The sequence below is a fragment of the Lepisosteus oculatus genome, chromosome 12 (assembly GCF_040954835.1).
Source record: "Lepisosteus oculatus isolate fLepOcu1 chromosome 12, fLepOcu1.hap2, whole genome shotgun sequence".
Lineage (NCBI taxonomy): Eukaryota > Metazoa > Chordata > Actinopteri > Semionotiformes > Lepisosteidae > Lepisosteus > Lepisosteus oculatus.
In genome coordinates, this window is record NC_090707.1 from 32,958,968 (window position 1) to 32,979,050 (window position 20,083).

The 20,083-nt window shown below is 37.0% G+C and overlaps 1 protein-coding gene across 6 annotated transcripts in view; it reads left to right on the forward strand.

The window, feature by feature from the left end:
- adam23a (ADAM metallopeptidase domain 23a) overlaps positions 1–16,899 on the forward strand; it is a 106,455-nt gene extending 89,556 nt beyond the window's left edge. For 2 of the 6 annotated variants that reach the window (XM_069196381.1, XM_069196383.1), the window contains exons 25-26: positions 7,230–7,320; positions 14,981–16,899. In XM_069196381.1, the coding sequence (XP_069052482.1) occupies positions 7,230–7,320; positions 14,981–15,026 (137 nt within the window). In that variant the 3' untranslated portion in view covers positions 15,027–16,899. Of the gene's footprint in view, positions 1–2,200; positions 2,296–7,229; positions 7,321–14,980 lie in introns of those variants that run through there. The other 4 variants (XM_069196382.1, XM_069196384.1, XM_069196385.1 and 1 more) reach the window with 4 other exon arrangements.
- Positions 16,900–20,083: the final 3,184 nt, after the last annotated feature.

The following is a 20,083-nucleotide window of genomic DNA, read 5'->3' on the forward strand; positions in this document are numbered from 1 at the left end:
AATAGATATGAAAAAGACTGTATATTCTCTCCAGACATTCCCATGTTAAAACACATTAAACACAATTTTTAGATGGAAATTATATTAGATGTTAATCGCATCATCTAATGATGAGAACAAATCCCATTAAACCAAATGTTGAAAAAGTGATGTTTTAAAAAAATGGTGGTTAAAAAAGGCTCACAAAAATATGAAGATAAATACTTTGATACCTTTATATTTTTAGCCATATCAGTATAATTTTAGTAAACAGGCAAACACAACTATACATTTCCTTATTAGACTTATTATTGAGCATAAATAAAGATGGATTTAAATAATGGAAAACGAAAAAAAATCAAAAAATGATTTTGTTGTTCATAAAGGAACTAAGAAGACAAAGGTTAACATGGACAGAATTGGTGCAGTCTGTGTACCTTTAAGGCTTCTGCCAAAAGTTCTTAAAACAGAAATATAATTAAGAGGTTAATAAACAACCCTAAGTTGGGAAACAATACGGTATATGAATTCATAAATGCTTAAATGGTTTTTTAGACTTTTTTTCTAATCCTTTTAACACCTTTTTGCAGAGGTTAAGAGACAATTAATCTTGATATAATTGACTTAACTGGTGACAGAAGCGTTTTCGGCTGCTGCTATAAAAATATGTCCAAAACTCTTTCCATTGATTTTTATCTGAAGTATATATTTGCAATATGCTTTCAGGCAAAATATTGTTTTTTTCCTGAGACTGCATATGAAGACCTTAAAAGTAAAATCAGTAGTTAAATACATGTTAATTTCAGTTATTACCCTCTATCAGTTACAGTAGTGTAACTTCTGTCAGATAAAACGGCTCTGCAGAGAGGCTAAAATCTGACAGAGACTTTAAAGACGTTTGTTTGCAACAGATTATTAAAAAATGAAATGAAGATTAATCGTACTCTGGCTGTCCAGAAAAAAATGAGAGAACAATATTGATGCATTTACAGTGAATCCCAAAGAACATTATTTCAGTTGTTTTCTGTGATGGAAGGCCTGTGGGTTGTTCACTACAGCAGGGCGTTGGCAGTACCAATATGTTAGATCATAAAGAGGTATATTTAGAGTCATAAGAGGTTTATACTGTATGTACATTTGCAATTCTAGCAACTTATTTTAAGGGCAAGTGACCTGTTGGGTTAGTGTTTGTATCTGTGTGTATTGAAAACATTTCTGAAAATTACACTTATATTGTTGCTCTCTTAATTTCTCGGACAGCCAAGCTACGATTAATACTGTATAAATGCATTCTTTCCTGTTCTCTGCAATTCCTTTTTTTTCTAAGCATCAATTGCCCTTTCTCATGAGGTTCAGATTGAAATATTTGCTACATGAGTCATCCTTTCTTTTTGTAAGAGAAGAAAAAAAAAAACAAATAAGTCTTTCTCCCAATTTGTCCTGTGGTAAACTTTTGCCAAAATAGCTGCTGATCACGTTCTGGCTTATATCAGCATACTATACCTAAAGTCCAATCTATTGCAGAGGAGTTAAAAAAATCTTTGGCTTAACAGAGCCTCTCCATTTAACTGTGCTGTTCAGAATATGTTAATATACTGTAATATTGCAGGTGATTAGCTAAATCAGGTTTTTGAGTTCGAATTGTTTTATTAAATAATCTGACCGACAGGCTTTTAAAGTGAGCTCTTTAAACGGAGTAATAGATATTTTTCTCTTCATTTTGGAGACATGCCAGCATAAAGTGAGGCTATTTTCAAGAATAAATTAGCCAGGCTCATGCCTGCGCATTACAAATTGGATATTGAAGAGCAGGCTGCATGAAGTGCACTACGATTTGTCCATTTAAGTGTATTAATTAGACATCTCATGAAGGTACAAGACTGAACTAAAATGGAATTCCAGTTCACCCCACAAGCGTTAGAGACCATGCTTGATTTCATTAAATTAATAAGTGGATCTTTTCAGGACAGGGGAGGATAAGGATTAAATACATAGTGTTTTTTTTTCTGCCGTCACAGAATAAAATGTAAAACTTGAATGAATCACTTCTCCATGGAGAAGAAGGACAAGTCAGAGAGCTGTGAGTCAGGTTAATGGAATGTTGTCCAGGCTGTGTTTAGGTCCAGTGAGACCCTTCTACTCAGGCAAAGAAATGAGCCTTTTCCTTGCGAAAACAGTTGATAATTTTCTTCGTTAAATTATCCCTTTTCCCTTTGTACAGTGAGCTTGGCCACTAACAGACTGATAGGTGCAGTAGCAGGGACCATTCTGGCCCTGGGGGTGATTTTTGGAGGCACTGGGTGGGGAATAGAGTAAGCATCTTTCTCAGTTTCAGAGTTTTCCTTTGAATATTGGTGCCTAGTGTGTGAGGTTGCTGTGAGCACCCTGGACCCTGTGTGTGCCGTCCCAGTGGCTGTTTCATGTGGTGACCGTATTCGTCATGTGGTTGGACGTGTCAGTGTCATGTGATTTCTTTATTTGTCATGCCGTCTTAATCCCTCTCCTTTCTGGGGCATGTGGGGCATATAAAAAAAAAAATTGTGATACTGATTGTCCATCAGTAGGCTGCTGTTTTTATCAATTGGTGTCATCACTTTTGCAGAGGTCTACGGATACCATTTTAGAAAGACACATGGGTCAGATTTCCACTGATACCGCTGATAGTTAAAAAAAAGTATGGCTTAAACACCATTGAATCTGACGTGGTTGGTTACGCCACCTGCAGAAGGCGTTCATTTATATGTTGGCTAGAACTGTGATTCAAACAGAATATCGGTGTTTTTGGTTCGTCTGCCAAACTGATAAAGAACACAAACTGCTTTTTGAAGACAGGGTAGCATCATGTTTAGTTTCTAGCAAAGAACAGAACTGTTCAACTTCTCAGGTGCACTCTGTCAGTCAAACTTCACGTCTGTCGCTTCAGTACTTGACGGTGAAATGTTTTGACGTACTGTCCAGTGACTGTGCTTTTCTTGAGGCAATGTGTCAGTTGCTATATCTGGAGCTTCTTTCAGTCTTTCTTTATATGTTGTGCGTGTGAATGATACACAAAACAAACTCCCTTTTAGTAACACATGTACAGTACTGCCCTTTCCTTGTCTTCTGGACAGTTCTGGCTCTTTTTCTGCACCTCTTGGTTAAAATGTATCCTCAAATCAGTGTCTTTGTTGAGTCTACCGGAATCCGTTTTAATTTTTATTCCTAAAACTGCATTCACATGATTAAGGAAATGTGATTCTTTGGAAGCTGTTGGCTTTTCAGGCATCTGATTTTTTTCACACAGCTTATTTTGCAATATGGTGTCTAATGTTACAATTTAAAATCGCTACATATTTTAATACCTACATTTACATTTCCTTCATTGTAGTTTAACAGATTAGAACCAGCACACTTTCATATCTTGTCTATATAAAAGAAAATATATATTTCAGAAGTTGACTGAGTTACAAAGTTTTTTCAACCAGACTGCTAAATTAAGGTTCATCTGGACCGAGCCTCATTTTGGAGTGGAGAATGACCTTTAAAACCTTACTTTGGGAAGCTGCTATTCAACTCCTAGTGGTTACTGTGACCAGTCTCCAGAGAGTCTCCAGACGCTCAAGAGTCAGAAGGGAGATTCTTGAAGTCACAGCTCTGCAGCTTCTCCTATGTGACCATGTGTCACTTGGATAGTGTCAGTAGGTGCTTGGCCTGTGTTCCAATAGGCAGTTCAATCGCACCCTCCCAACAGATCAAACCATGAACAATAATGACTGTTTTTTCAAGCCTCCACAACAATCTCAAGTCCGAATACGAAATCAAATATACGTTTTTGCAATTAAAGGTTCTGATAGGTTTGCTTCAACTCTTCGAGTAATATGAATGTAACTCTTCTTTTCCTTATTCTCAACCTGACAGCTGTTTATTCTTTTTATCCCATTGTGTGACTCAAAGGTCTCTTCTAGATTTAGTCCTTTGGACTGTGGCTATGGTGCATTCTCTGAATGAATATTCAATAGAGCACATTTTTGTCTTTGCTAGCAGTTTGAGAATACAGTATTGGCAGTAATTGTTAAGCTAATAGTTTGCTGAAATAAAAATAACAATTAAAATCATTGTTATTTAAGAATTAGTTAACAAAATTTACACAATTGTCTTGCACAAATTAGTATTGTTTGTGCTCGTACTATATACCTGTATATATGTCTGCAAACCTTTCACAGTCTGGTGTCCAATCCAAGATCAACAGTGATATTTTTTGGAGCAAACTGGAGTCATAGTACATGTATGTTAAATTGAAAAAATATCTTCAGTTTTGTTAATCCCTCAAGCTGTTTTTTTTTTAATGTTGATATGCCTCCAAGCTTATGCTGCAATATGGGATTGTTTCTTTTTTTGTAATGTGAGCCTATATCTTCTTCTTGACACCAATAAAGTCGGTCCCTTAACAGGGATGGACTGGGGTTAGAGAGAAGTGACCACAGACAACATGGACTGAAGGCTGTTTTAGGCTGTTAAGACAGCTGCTTGCATGTTTCTCCAGTATTCTTGCCCCTTGAACTACAGTACCTATTCTTAAATTTGTCTGTGGAGGAAAATTGCAATATTACCGTTTCCCTTAATATCTTAATTAAACACCCTTTTGATTCACAAGCTCTTAGGGAATGTTATAAATACATACTGTATATGCATTATATTGCCATCTGTTCAAAACACACCAGACCCATTTTTAACCTTTTTATGTCTTTCTTACTACATTTACACATGCTAATATAGTGGAGCATTATCTTGACTATAATTTGTGCATTGGGACTAAATGAAGGCTCAATTTTGTCAGTACTCTCTGTTATTTTTCTGCTGACACACACGTAGTTCTCCTTACACAAACATGTAAGGGGTTACAATGTAGGGAGTACATCTCTCTATATTACTGTGGTAGTCAATTACAGCAGCAATTAGTGTCACTGGTTACCTTCAATAATATTAATAACAATATGCATTATATTCCAGTTGTTTTTAAGCAAATATTTGTATGTTTTTTATGTTTATTTTAAAGTGCAATGTACTATCTTGCGATGCATTCTCTTACTTTGAAAATGAACAACATCAAAAAATATTCCACGTACACCAAGAAAATGATGTTTAGAATGATGTATCTTGCTCCTAATAACACTCCCTAATGCTGGTATTGTGACGATAATCAAAATACAGCTCATAGTTTCCCCCCATGAAGGAGGCTTCACAGCTGAAACGTTGTGTTTTCTCACCTCTCTTTTCAGCATGGAATAAACCTATTACTTGTTCCTTTGCAGACTACGCATGCTGATGCAGCTACCCACCTGAACTACAGTCCATAGTGTAGCTGACTATACAAGTATAAAACTTGAGAAAGTTAAAAGGCCCGTTTGCCTAATTAATATACATATACTGTAGAGTATGTCTCACACCCTGCTCAATTCCCAGTGATCTTGAAAACGGGTGCAGAAGTCAGTATAGGATGAGAAACCTTGGTACAGAGACAGCTATTCTCCATGCGGTTAGTGTTAGTGGAGAATTAAGGATAGTTTAACTGTAAAAAAAAAATTAAACTCAGCCATGTAAAGTACAGCTATAAACTAGAAGTATGTAGAAGGGCTTGTTCACAGGTAGGAATGTCTGAGGAAAGCACTGCAAACAGGAGACCTTAACTCCTTATCTTTATACAGTTCATTTTCTTGTCAGGCCATACAATACGTGTTCTGTAACGCATACAGTATAAATCCTGCTCTTCAGCACACACTGCTGGAAAGATCGCAATAATAATGTAGTAGAGGAAATCTACTGTATGTCTCTTTATTGCATTCGTTAGGATGGAACCAAAGTACTGAAAAATAATCATACTTAATTCTGTAGCCATACTATACTGTAAACAGTATATATAACGTGCACAATATATACAGGAACATACTGTATATGCAGTGCTTTTAATTTCATTTTCTAATTTCCAGTTATATAGTAGTTGGCAAATCCACATAGGCATGTAATGTGAGTGTATACAGATTTCCACTAACACTGGAGGTCATTGCAAGCTGTACGGTAATTTTGTGCACAAGCAATATATAATAATATTTTTAAAAAATTCACAGGGCAAGTTCACAGTGGTGAAATATACCTTTTAAGATCAGAAATAAAATCAAGGTCATCGTGGATATCATTACTTTCAAATTATATATAATACAAATCCATTACATATACCTTTGTAAAAGATGTTTCAAGAACATCATACCGTATATTTGTTTTCAGCGTTTGTGTACTGTAGATGTGCAGCAGTACAGTTGTACACTGTAAGCATATTACAGTTCATTTGTAATAGCTGCTTCATTTTAAGAGAAGCTTTTCTTAACGTGTGTCACAGGCAGATCAAAATGTCACTAATCATTGACGAGCTTCGAAGTGCAATGTTTTGTCACCATCACAGTATTTAGGAGAGCTGGGTAAGATTAGTTGAATATACATAGGCATCCATGCAGTAGAATAAAAAAAGTCTCAGTATGTAAACATGATCTCTTGAATGATTACATAAACTACAGGTAAAATACGGTTGACATGCATTTTAAAAAGTGATTTCCAATCTTAAAAGGTGGTTGTGGTGAGGTATAGTGCTCTGTGAAATACAATCACATATATATGATGCAGTTAACAGTTAATCTATCAAAAATACTTAAATATGGATATAAATATAATTTGGCTTGTATACTCGAATTAGCTTCTTTTGCCCCAATTTAAAAAAAATCTGTATACAAAGATATACAGTACATTCCTAGATAATTCTAGTACCCAGTGCTATTCTAACCAGGATGTGCAGAATAAAAGCCAGAACAAAGCCATGAAAAGGGAATTAGTTTAACAGAGTAAGGCACTGAGTGAAAGCAGCCGAGCCTGAAGAGATTTATGTTTTCAAAAAGATCATCTTAGCCTTTGTTTTACTACCTGAGAAAGAGACAGTCTTGGAGGTTTGAGAGTTCAGGAACAATAATGCAAAGTTTATAGGCATCATGGCCTTTCTTAACTTGACAGCAGTTAGCAAGTAAAAGGAATAAATGTTAAAAACCCCAAAGCTCCAAGATTATGGATGTATCCAGTAGTGTAGGAAAAAGTGTGATTTTATCATAATTTTATAGTTTTATCAGATTATTTGTAATCTGTTCATTACGTTGTGTAAAAGTGTTTCCCTTCAATGTAACCTGCAGAGTTGGTTCTGACGTCTTTCTTCCCATAATCCTTTGTCACAGGTCCTAGTGCCACCAATCTTATAATAGGCTCCATCGCAGGCGCTATCCTGGTGGCAGCCATTGTCCTGGGGGGTACAGGATGGGGCTTTAAGTAAGCAACGTCGCATGTCTTTTTTTTAGTGGCTGTGGCATTTCGCCTTCTGCTTCTAAAACTTGGGTTTCGAGTTCCTGCTACAGACAGTAGATAAACAAAAGGTAAACACTGCACACTCGAATGTGCAGATATGTATACCACATAAGAAGGAAAGGTAGGTTTGGGCTGGAGGAAGGCTTTAGTTTAAAAGAAATGTGGATCTGTAGCAGAACCTCAAACACACTGGACTCGCCTAGCTCAAAGCTTGACATGCATGTTTTCTAGAATAACGCTTTTAGCACTATGAAAGGGCAGTCACATATTCAAACCTTCAGTAAAGTAACCACAAGCCAAGAATCTAGATCTGTTTTATGTGAGATATAAACTTAAATGTTGTTCAGGTTTAAAAATGAAAGGTCACCTTTACTTTCATGAGGATTTCTGAGTGCATGGGCTCAAAATTAGATGTCAGACATCAAACCAGTTGCTTTTCTTATGTTAGAATTCCAGCTATAAACCTAAACAGATCTGTTATTAAGATGTAGGTACTGTAGCTTTTGAAGGAGGACCCAATGGTCAATTTTTAAAAAGAAAAAATGTTGCATGCAAGTGGATTTGTATTACTGTTATTAGTATTACAGTGAGACTGTACATATCACTTACTGTAAATGGTTACATTTGATTGAGCCATGATTATAACTTTACGTTTTGTAGTATGTGAATAAAGTCAGTCTTCCCAAGGTAGAAAATTGCCCGGCTGGTATCAATCTTAGACTTTTGTACAAAAAAACAACAAGTTCTGAAATACCACTGCCCATCTGTGTTGAATTATTAAACAGCACAGTTAATTTCATTGGATGATATTTCTTATCATTATAATATGCATAATTCTTACTGTGTCTGTGCAGAAAGTACATATTATGCATGCAAATACTGTAGTTAACTGCTTATGGATATATTTGAGGTTCAGCATGTAAAACAAGTTATTTTCATGAAGAGCTGAAAAAGTCAAATATAGCAATGTCCACCTTGTCAAATAAAATGTAGCACAGTACACATTAATTCTGTAAAACTTACATATCCAGTATGAAATAATAGTAGGATATGCAAATGTATATAGAAAGCATTTTTTTCTAAGACAAATTAGTGAGTGATTAGTGATTTTTCTGATGGACTTTCATTCAGCCTGTAAGTCCTTTTATAATTAAAGAGCTACAGTAAGTGTGTAACAATATACTGTATTTGTCATCCTGATTTACATGCTATTGAATGATACTGAACGTTTCCTGAAATGTTCGTGAAATACACTGGTTATGATAGAAATAATGAACACCTTGAAATTTTTACCCTAGGTGCTAAAAAGTTTAACTACTCTGTCTGTTCTGATTTTAAGAACCTGACAATTTTAGACACATTGCATTTATGTGTTAAATAATTGTCTAAATTTCTGAAGCAATCCTTAAGAAGATTTCATTAACAAATGTTTCCATACATATACTGTAGGAAAATAAAATGATGGTTTTCAGTGTAAACAACATGGGAAAATTAATAAGTGTATATGTTTGTTCCTCTGAAAACCAGTTTTATACTGTGGTGTAGAATCTATTTTAGTTTAATACATTTTCAACATACATTAAAAATATTATAAAAAGCAATAAGAACTTTTACTAATCATTCACTTTCTTTAAACCTTACACGTTCTTATTTATGACCTTTAAAGTCTTAATTGGAGATGTTTAACTTTTGTCTAATTACTGAATCTTCCACAATGACGTACAATGCAATAGCTTCATCTTTAATAATGGATGTGTTCCTGGCAGAGCATCTGTTTCCTATGAAAAATTTAACAGCCTGGAAAAGTCTGAATGCTTGTGTGGTAGGGATATGGTTAAAGAACACTTTCAAATTGGGCTTACAGAATAATTTTTAAAACCAGTCTTTCATTTGGATTTTATTCGTGACGGAATCTTTATCTTTAAACCATTTCTGTTGTGATAAGCCCCGACTTACAATACAAGATTTCTGAGAGATTACTGTGAAAGTTAATGGAGTTACAGTATGACAGAAATTTGGGCAGAAGGTCTTACTTACTGCATATTGAAGTCTCGAACCCAGGACATCCTTTCACTTACAGGTATCTCTCTCACATCACCCATAGATGCCCTAGCTCAATCGTCACACTAGTGGGGTGGGTGGAGGTGGGTTGGAAAGGGCCATCCAGCCCTTGATAGACTCCCCTTCACTCAGCTATGGAAGCCTGCCCAAAGACAGTACTTCATATACTGTGTACATATTTATTCACTCCCCACTTTTCTTTGTATTCAATAGAATCTAACTGAATTTTGCTAATAATGAACATAAGAAGGAGGTCAGGCAGTATAACAGTGTGGTTGAACAACATTTTGCTATTTCACCTGTTGAGATCTGGCAAAATATCAAACTTGCATCATTAATGCTGAAGAACAAATGATCTCCATTCCCCCGGTGTTTCATTTCTTGTTTTCATCAGACCTGTTTTGCCTGTGAACCCTATTCTCTTTTCATTCTAAAGCACTGATATCTATTTTATGATAAAATGACTTCTGGCAAATAGTCCTCCTGATCTTAGGCAGTGCATGGCTGGCTCAAAGTCTCACTCATTCTAATTTGAGAAGATTTTTTGTAGTATACTGTATAACCTAAACTAATAGCAAAGCAATGATGCATATATACATATACAGTATATTCAGTTTGAAAGATATTATTTATTCTCGTAAACCTGACATGCTGCACTTGGTACTCTCAGCTGGAACAACGAAAAAGCAAGTTATACTGTACAGGGGCAACTAGACAAGCGTGTAATAGCAGTCACCTGAGCACAGGTTTAGCACTCTGATCAGAGCTTTGGGCTTGGAATTTTTGTCACTAGCCGACTGAGTTTATGATTCCAATCAGTGGGTACAGGGTAGGGCAGGATTAGGCGATGTCTTTCCTCTGCAAGGCCTCTGAGGCTCTTGCAGGTGTGTTTCACCGTCAGGGAGAGCTCTCTTCCTCTCAGAACTGAACCTCAGTTAGAGGGTTGTGGTGCCTGCCATGCGTGGCTTGAAATTAGGCAGGTTAGAGGAATCTCCCTACACAATTGTTCTCTTCTCTGTGCGTGGAGTAGCTGCAGGTCGAATTGTAAAATTGAACAACTGGCCATTCTGGTTCCAGGGTACATATTACCAAATTAATTGGCGATCTGATTTTTTTAAAGATGCCTGGATTTTCTATATGTCCTTATGTGTAGAAGTGGGAAATAGACCGAATAATGGCTGTTGAGGAAAACAAGTAACGGTAGTTTGGAACCCACAAAAGAGACCCTATCATGCCTTGTTCCCATTCTTTGAAGCACTCGTGCAAAAGTGGCTTTTGCATCCTTTGGATTAATGTGTAAACAGAGTGCTTGGAAGACATAGCTTAGGGGAAATTGCCTTGTTCATTTGGCTGGCTGTGCGCTTCGTACCTAGCGAGACCATGAAAAAACATTTTCATCCACTTGGATTCAATGCCTTGGTAACATCAGTTCTCATAAGTACCATAGTTTGAAAAGGAGGTCTCTGCAGCGGTTGAAACAAAGAGATGCTTTCCTATTTGAGACTTTTCCATCAACTTTCTTTGGTTTCAGTAGTGCAGAGGAATGGTCAAATGGTCCATATTGATGAGGAAATTCAGGAATAAATTTAATTTAATTTAATTGATAATAGATACACTACACACAGTATGGAAGCAGTTTGGGTAGTGTGGCCTGGAACCTGGCCACAGGTTCCCCTCAGTTTAAGTGTATCTTTATCCTGAAGATTGATCTATGCCTTCACTCTTTAGGGTAGCTGGGGTTATGGAGACGTCATGATGGGTTGCTAGGTCCTCTTTTCAGGCTGGACATCATGTCCTTTTCTCCGCTTTGTAGGAACATTGGACAGCTGTGCTTCCTGTGCTTCAGGTCTTGACAGAAAGACCTTTCTCCTGCCATTCACTCTTGTTTCTGGAATATTCCAAGACCTTTCTTTTCAGAGATCGAACCTGGGTGATCTCATGGGATAGAACACAGTTGAATATAAAGCTAGACTCCCTTTTGTCCTTCCATTACATCTGTCACAGGACTGGTTTTGTTCCATTAAGTAGGAAACGAGACGTTGATAGTAGATGATGAGTCACAGGAAGGCCCTGCAGTTGGAGTTTGTTTTGTGGTTTTGGAAACGAGTCATTCCAGTCTGTTCTCCAAAATGTATTCCAGGTATTTGAAAGTCATGAACCGGAACAGTTTCTTTGTGGGATTCATGTAAAACATGGCCTTTCTTAGTGGGATAAGGACGGCAATCCTGGAGATGTCAGTCCCAAGTTCCAACAAAAAAGAACTCCATCATAAGAGTAGCCAAAACATAGTCCAACATGTGCGCAGCACAAAAAAGATCATGTGTTTGGCTTTGGGTGTCAAGGGCACTTGCCAGCATCCAGGTCAAGGATGCTGAGATATCATGCTTGCCCTAGTCTTTCTATGAGATACTCCTTGAGGAACATTGGAAGCATCCTGAAATCATTGCAAACCTCACCATTTCCAGTCAGGCTTTGAGATCAGGGTGGTAGGCCTGGACCACGAGCTGTCACCCTCCAAAATGACATTAAGCGCTGACATTTTCCCTGTAATTACTGACAGAACTGTAGGATTTGGTGAGGAGGCATGCTTTTATCTAGTGTGTTCTTGCCCGTAGGTTTGAGTTGAGTGGTATTGTTGTGAAGAAACTCAGATCTGTGCGATCTGATTATGCAGATATAACCACGTAAAGCACTGTGATATACTGTAAGCAGTGTCGTTGCATGGTACACCATCTGCATTTTCACGCGTTATCAGTGACAAATTTAGAGGCCCAGGACCTTGTGTGGTTGTTGGCTGCCTCATGTGGGTACAGTCAGTATGTCACCCTTGTATAATTAATAATAATAATAATAATAATAATAATAATAATAATAATAATAATTGCTTACACTTATATAGCGCTTTTCTGGGCACTCCACTCAAAGCGCTTAATGGGGATTCCCCTCCACCACCACCAATGTGCAGCCCCACCTGGATGATGCGACGGCAGCCATAGTGCGCCAGAACGCTCACCACACACCAGCTCAGTGGGGAGGAGAGCAGAGTAAGGAAGCCAGTTCATAGATGGGGATTATTAGGAGGCCATGATTGGTAAGGGCCAGGGCAAAATTTTGCCTGGACACTGGGGTAACACCCCTATTCTTTTCAAGAACAAGGCCAACACTTGTGAGATTCATTGTGTGGCTGTGAAGCCCGGGAGATACTCATAGTCCTTGTCACATTGACGTTTGTGTGGATGTGACAAATGAGGAAAAATAAAAGGACGGATGTACAGTAGTCCATTTAGTGTTTTAGAAATGTCGCGATTACACTGCCCAGTAATCTAGTACCTAGGCAGACAGAAATATAATTTATTTAGGAGGATTCCTGAGAAGGTCTTTGAAGGTTAATGATTCCCACCTTGCAGACTAGCCAAGGAGTTTATTTTTTACTGGCATTTGAGTAACAGAACACAAATGTCAGTAAACCTTATATGGAAATAATGCATAAATGTGGCTTTTAGATACACATAACATGCAAAGGAATGGTAAATATTGCATATACCTCATTTTTAGAGGCAGGTGAAGGCGTTTTTAAAATAATGTCATTGGTCACTAGGTTTCTTTCACAGTTTTGCAACAGAACAGCAATGTTTCTGAAATTGTGTCTGAAATAAAATCCGAACTGTTATTCTCTTAATCTCTATGGCATGTTAATATTAAGCATCTTGAGTCACACCAGCAAAAGCTTTGCATGTAACTTCACGAAACCAGCCTGGTTAGCTAAGTCACTATCTTGCACAATGGCTGTGGTCAACTCTGCAGTAAGGTACTGAATCAACAGGTGTGATTTTGCGCCTTAAATCGGATTATATGAAACAAAAACGCTAACAGAACCTGCTAGAAATCGTCCACCATGTTGGCTGCAACCTTTGTGTCATAACTTGTTAACACTCACAGAGAAGCTCTGGCGCTGATATTTGCTAGACACAACTGAGATGTACCTGTCAGCTTTCATTGGTGTCTGCTTCACAGAACTCTTCTATTCACGGTTTTATCTGCACTGCATGCCAGTAAGATGGCAATAGTGGTGGTTTCTGAAATGGCCACTATTGGAAGTAGATGCATGAAAATCTGCTTGATGCCCCACATAAAGCCAGATTTTGGGGAGGTAGTGCCAAAACCCTTTTGTTTTCATGTGGTGTCTTGCAGTTGTTTTATAGATTACATTTTCTTGTTACTCGAGGGAAGTGGTCTGTTAAGGTGCTGTTCGGAGTTTCTTTTTTCAAAGAAAGAAATACAGCCACAACCAGAATGGTACGTCATTTCCCAAGTGTAATCTATAAATATTTACTTCTGATGTGGAAAGGAATCTCATTCATTGTGTAGTATTGCGTACCACTGCGCCACTCCATAGCTAGTGAACGAAAATGGAAACAAAGCAATTCAGAAGAAGAGACAGAGTTATGGATTTATACCTCAGATTTGTGCTAAACATCAGTTATTTGGAAGCAATCTGGCTGCATAGTAGTGTTTAATTTATTACATTAAGTAATATACTTTATGTATAGAAAAGCTAAATCTTAAGTAAATGTAGTAATCCTTTTTAAAGGTCTAATTGATACCCCTCTCCACCAGTAGTATATAGTGTCAGTACACTCTCTTAATTCCTGTTCTATTTTGTCAGAAGCTTAACTCAAACTTTCAGTCTTTCTTTCAGGTATTTTAGCTGGGTGCTTCTGTATTGAGCTGCCTGACAGGCAGATAAACCATCTTACCCAGGTCTAAGTTATATTCATCCTTCTCCTGAGCAAGGGACTCCTCCTTAGTCAGAAAGACGGTCAGAAAGTTTCACTTTCCGTGTGAGAATAATTTATTTGCAAGTGCACTGTACAAGCGTTAGAATCATTGTTGTTAATGACATATTATTCTTAAGAGCTTTGTCGCCATGAACAGATGTTGGTGTAGCTTGTTGCATTTGCATATTTAAAAAAATATTCAGCATTGAGCCCCAATATGTGACAAATAAAAGCAAAAGGTAAACGATCTGGAAGCAAAATAGAAAACCTGAAATGTAAGTACAGTAGTTTTCTTTCACTATAAGGGAGAGGTATACATAAGACCTTTAATTTTTGTGTGAAACCTGTTGTACAATACTTTAGGTAAGCCGTTCCAGATGTTTGCAGCACAACTCTTCATCATGGTCTTGTTTTTAATTCAATTTGATTTTTAAATTGAACTTTATTACGTTTAACTTAAATTCTAATTACGCAGTGCACAAACCAATTCTTGTAAAGTGTGAAATGTTAGAAGAGGATATATTTTAACAAAACCCTTTAAAAAACTGTGCTGAGAATGGTCTTAGGCTTGTATTTTTATAGAAATCAAAGCCAAATAACTGAGGCACTTGAATTTAAGAGTGGCTTTCATTAAACATTTCGGCGCAGTGTAATCCTTTATCCTAGCTTGGGAGGGCATGGTGCAAGTGGGCTACACTTTGAATGTCATTGCTTGTACGGAAGGTCTGGTCCTTTGCTAATCGTTGTCTTCCCTCTTCTCTCCCGTTTCCAAACCCGACTGAAAGAAATGTCAAAAAGAGGAGGTATGATCCCAACGCGAGCGCTATCTAAAGGAGACCTGTGGGAGAGTCTGAGACCCGACGAGGAGGATTCTGAAAACTAGGCAGCAGGACTGGAATAGCTGCTGGTGTTTCTTGGAAACTGTTTTACTTGAAAAACCATAGAGGAAAAAACTAATAACTTAATAAAAACTGAAATACAGACATATACAGCCGATTGGCCCTCCCCGTGCCCACTCCCAGCCCTACCCACATCACGCGAATGACAGAAATCTTTTTAAGTGCCGGTGCAACGATGTATGTTTCTTAATTGTACATCGGGATTCTACAACGTCCACTTTACTAGGCATGACTTCCTTCAAAAGACACTCTCTACCATGGCATGAAGATTTCTTCCTGAGGGTTCCTGCATGGCAAAAGCTAAGAAAAAAAAACATAAAATGAACAAAAAATGAGGAGAAAGCCTCACAAAAAAACAGTCACTGGCACCTAGTGAAGTTTTTTTTTTAATTCGTATTATCAAAGGCAGAATTTCTCATCCAAACTCAGGTCCACCTTCTTGAAACGTCACCAGAGCAAAGCTCCCTCACTGCTACAGACTTGAATTTGCCTTTCCGATGCAGTGACTGAAACCACATATAAATACAGTAGTAATGATTGTACAGACGAAGAAAAAAAAAGTGAACGCTATCAATAACGAATATTGGAACATATCATTTTACACACTGACATAATTTTTTACTTTTTAGCATGTCGTATAGCGGGTGTTTTTGGGCTTGCAGGTGAAAATTAAAATTCGATTTATGGTTAGGGTTTGTTGAATACGTGATGTGGAAACTTCAGATTTCAGCACATTACTCCAAGACCCCAGATTTGCCTTTGTTTTCACAAGTTTGTGCTGAATATATAGTTTTACTGTATATTCACTCTTTTACCAAATATGCAACAGGTGTCTTTTAGCTCAGAAAAACTCCCCACTGGTGAATCAAGCCAAAGAATAAAGCAGACTTGTGAGATGTGTAGTCTGATGATAAAGGATAGTTTTTTCATTCTTTCCACTTAACTTCAGTTCCACATTATATGAACGGTGTTAAAATGCAGGAGTCCAGGAATTCTGACTAAAGTAAAGCAAAATAAAGAAAATAAACCTACATTCGTTAATTAACGTATTCGGCGAAACAAAGTAGTCATTAACACCCACTATACTGGCTTGGCCTTGTATACTCATGAATTCTTCTAGAAACCAAGTTATGGCTCTTGCTGATATGCTGCATGTGTACACAAACTGGGCTTACCTTTCTGTAAGAGAGTCCTACATCCTCAAGAATATGCTAAAAAAAAGATAGGTGCATGTCAATAACAAAACATTTTACTTTTAATTACTATGCAAAGGAAGGTATTGCACAAAGTTAAAGGTTAGTAAATGTAAAATAAAAAATGGGTGAACTTTTATATGCTTAACGACTCCCACATCTAACTTTTAATTTCAGCTTTAGACAATACAAAAAAGGTGGAACTGTTACAGTATATCCGAAAGTGAAGTGACACTGTTGTTTACATCACAGGAAGACAAATAAAATCATTGTGCTTCTTTTTGGTTTTATTTAGCCAACCCTGTTTGAGTTTGTTGTTTTCTTCAAACATGCATTGTGGTTCTATCTGATGAGCACTCCATATTCTAGGTTTACTCTACAGTGAATTGACCTTTTCGACAGATGGTTTGGGTGAGTGTCCAATCAGTTCACTTGTTTGTTTTCACAGAGACGTTAGCCTTTGTGGACTGTACATCCATACAGAGTCCAAAACATTCTTGTTCTTTGCATTCTGATGGAGTTGTGTAGGTTTCAACAGTAATCTGTTTCAGTGTCAACACAGCTTCATGTTCAAATGGAAGGCATTGTGTAATAAATGACTAAATTATTTTATTGCTGCAGTTTCTCGTTTTTATTGACACGCAGTGCTGATGTGTTATGAGAATCACAAGATAATGTGTTATACAGTATATCCCTGTCGGTATAGGCATTCTTAAATTTTGAGTCATATCTGTGGATAATTTGGATGTTATTGGACCCCTTCAGATGAAGTTACAATTGGTCTTATGGATACAATTTCAAATTTGAATTTATTAAATTACCATTTTGGGGGGGGTAATTGCTGTAAGTGCTGTAAAATGTGTGATAAGGGCAAGATTTTCAGAAAAATGTGCCTGCGTTTTTCCTCCTCACCACCTCAGATACATTCTCCTCATCGCAGAGTAGAATTACACCTTCTCCTAAGTCTTCCCCAGTAATTTAATTGAATGTTCTTCTTTGTGTATAACAGGTTTGCTACATTGTTACAGTACATACCATATATGCTAGTTTTAAAAGGCTACAGCCTGTAATTGTCACATCTGGACAGTTAAATGTATACAGTTTGATATATGGGCCTTACTAGGTAACATTTTCAATCTTTCAATTTGAATATTTTTTTATTTTAATGTTCTCTCATGCCAACCAGTGTTTCCTTAGAGGTAAACCTGGAAAAAATAACCACCAGCAGCAAGCTTTTCAGATAGGAAGACTACATTTGTGTGGCGAGTCCTTTCAAAATGATCAAGGTGAAAGATCTTTTCCAAATTAAGAAGAGTTTTTGAAAGATTTACTCAATGGTTTCCTCTCCCTTGAGTATTTACACCCCGCAAAGCTCAAAGTGGTATGTTGATTCATTTTAGTTGCCATCCGTTACAAAAATACAACTTGTGGCTCTCAAAATATAATAGGCAGCTGCCGCAAAACAGGTAATTCAATCTGAGCCACAGAACATTTAAAAGCATTGCACATAATTGAAGCAAAAATAAGCAGGTCCATCCAGCTTCTTTACCGACAGTGCAAGGAGAAAAATCTTTAGACACCTCTCCTACCCATTCCAGAATCTGTACTACTGCTTTTGCTGAACAAGACAGAGATACGTTTTAATGATGACATATCAGGTGTCTGAAGGTTGCTCTGTTCTTCTGTCATTCAGCCTTTAACGAACACAGTGGCATTGTTTTATGGGACCATACTTTTAAAACACAATTCTGTGTGCAGCACAATATGGCAGTCATTCTCCTCAATACATCAAGGGACAAACATTTACGCTTTATAGCAGTCAAGGTGTCATAACAATTTATGTACCGAATATATCCCCATATATAATTGGGGCTATTTATATTACTAATAATATAATATCACAATTTAGGGTTTTTTTAGGTGTTTATCCTCCTGTTAACAAGAAAGAAAAGATGCCATCAAGAAAACAAAAGATTTCTTCCTTTCAACATCTGATCCTTGAGGTAGGATAAAATGTCAGACATCTCCTGTACAAAAGCAATCAAACTTTGAATCAAAAGAGGTTTTTTTACAGCTAGTCTTTTTTAGTGAGAAAGCCACATCATTATCCCATGACTGCTGGGCTTCTGCAGCATGAAACCAGATGAAAGAGCGATAGTATTGGACATCAGTTACAATTCAGATGGATTTGAAAGTTTTGGGTGTAAAACCTTGGGATTTCCCTGTACCCTATAAAAACCAATGGCATCTGAAATGAATAATATGGAGCATTATATATATTGATGCACACAAGAAATGCAACAATCAGTTCTAATGGTTTTAATTAAATATTTAAATAATATAGAATAAAAAAATACAAATGAAAAATAACTATTTTAATATGAAGCTTGACTGGCAAAATTAAAATATAATACTGATGCCAGGTATGACCTCACTATTAACAGAATCAGCATACGATGGGTCATACTGTATATAAGACCTGATAAGACTCTGGCCAGATATGACCTGATATGGCAAACAAAGGCAGGCTTGTTTTAAATGAGATTCCTCCTCACAACTTTACATTTCCAAGACCCTCATGTGTTTGACTGATCGGTAAGTGTAATGCTCACTACAATGTCTACACTGTAGACTCAAGCCAATCAAGGAAGCAACAACATTCGTCAGTGAATTAGACACTCCACCAAGATTCTGTCCCACAGGAAAATGGTTGTATTGGAAGTCCCATGCCTAGATTTTGTTTGGTCAAAAACTGACATTTTTTGTGTAGCACTTTCTTTCTTCCGCTATGTTCAACAGAGAAGATGTTCGGCTGACAACTCTTTTCAGATGTACAGTAGATGCAAAAAAATGTATTTTTTAAAGTAATAGGTTTATTCCATGCTGAAAAGAGAAGAAAGAAACCACAACGTTTTCGGCTGTGGAGCCTTCTTCAGGTGTGAGAAAGACAGGACAGTAAGCAAAGGTAATGTAGGTTAAGTATAATAAACTTTATTTTAATTATCAATTATAAGTATATTGAAACGCCTAAAGAAGTAGCAAATCATGTTCTGTCAAGGGGCTGATGAACAGTATAAAGTATTTGAATGAGCTTTTGGGATTGAAGGAAAATGTCAGTCACCCTTGGATCAAAAGAAGTCACATCTCTGAGACTAAAGGAGTTTAGTTATGGGTGCTTACACATGTTGTGCAAGATTTAATTTCCTTATACAGTAGATCCTTATAGAGAAATAATGTGTCAGCCAGAAATTCCTAATTTGTAATCCACTGTTAGTGCCAGTTCAAAAATCTATTGTTAAAAAGAGCTGAGATTAGTTTTTGGGTCGACCCCATCCAATACTGGAAGGTTTAAATCCTCATTGGTCACAGGTGAAACACTTTCTGAACTAAAAATAATTAAACTTTGGAAAAACATCAAATGTAATCTGTTCCAAATCCCTCTAATGTCTCAGTAAAGCTGGTCAAAACCCAGGCTGTGTACAGTACCTTTGATACTCTTTCCCCGATTTAAAAATGCACTATTGCTAAGATACTAAAACAAAAATGACTTTGACCTTAGTGGGGACATTTACCACTTTTGATATACCTGTAATAGTAGTTCTATTAGAGGAAATAAATGTAATTGTTGGATAATCTTAAGTGCTTCACATAGTATTTTCTTGGGTTTTTTGCCATTTAAAGTTTGACGGTGCCAGTACTAGGGTGTATAATTCTGTCATCAGCCGCAACACTGCGGTGTTTTACATCACTGAAACATCTGTGACTGAAAGACTGAACTTTAGTCAACATTTTCTTT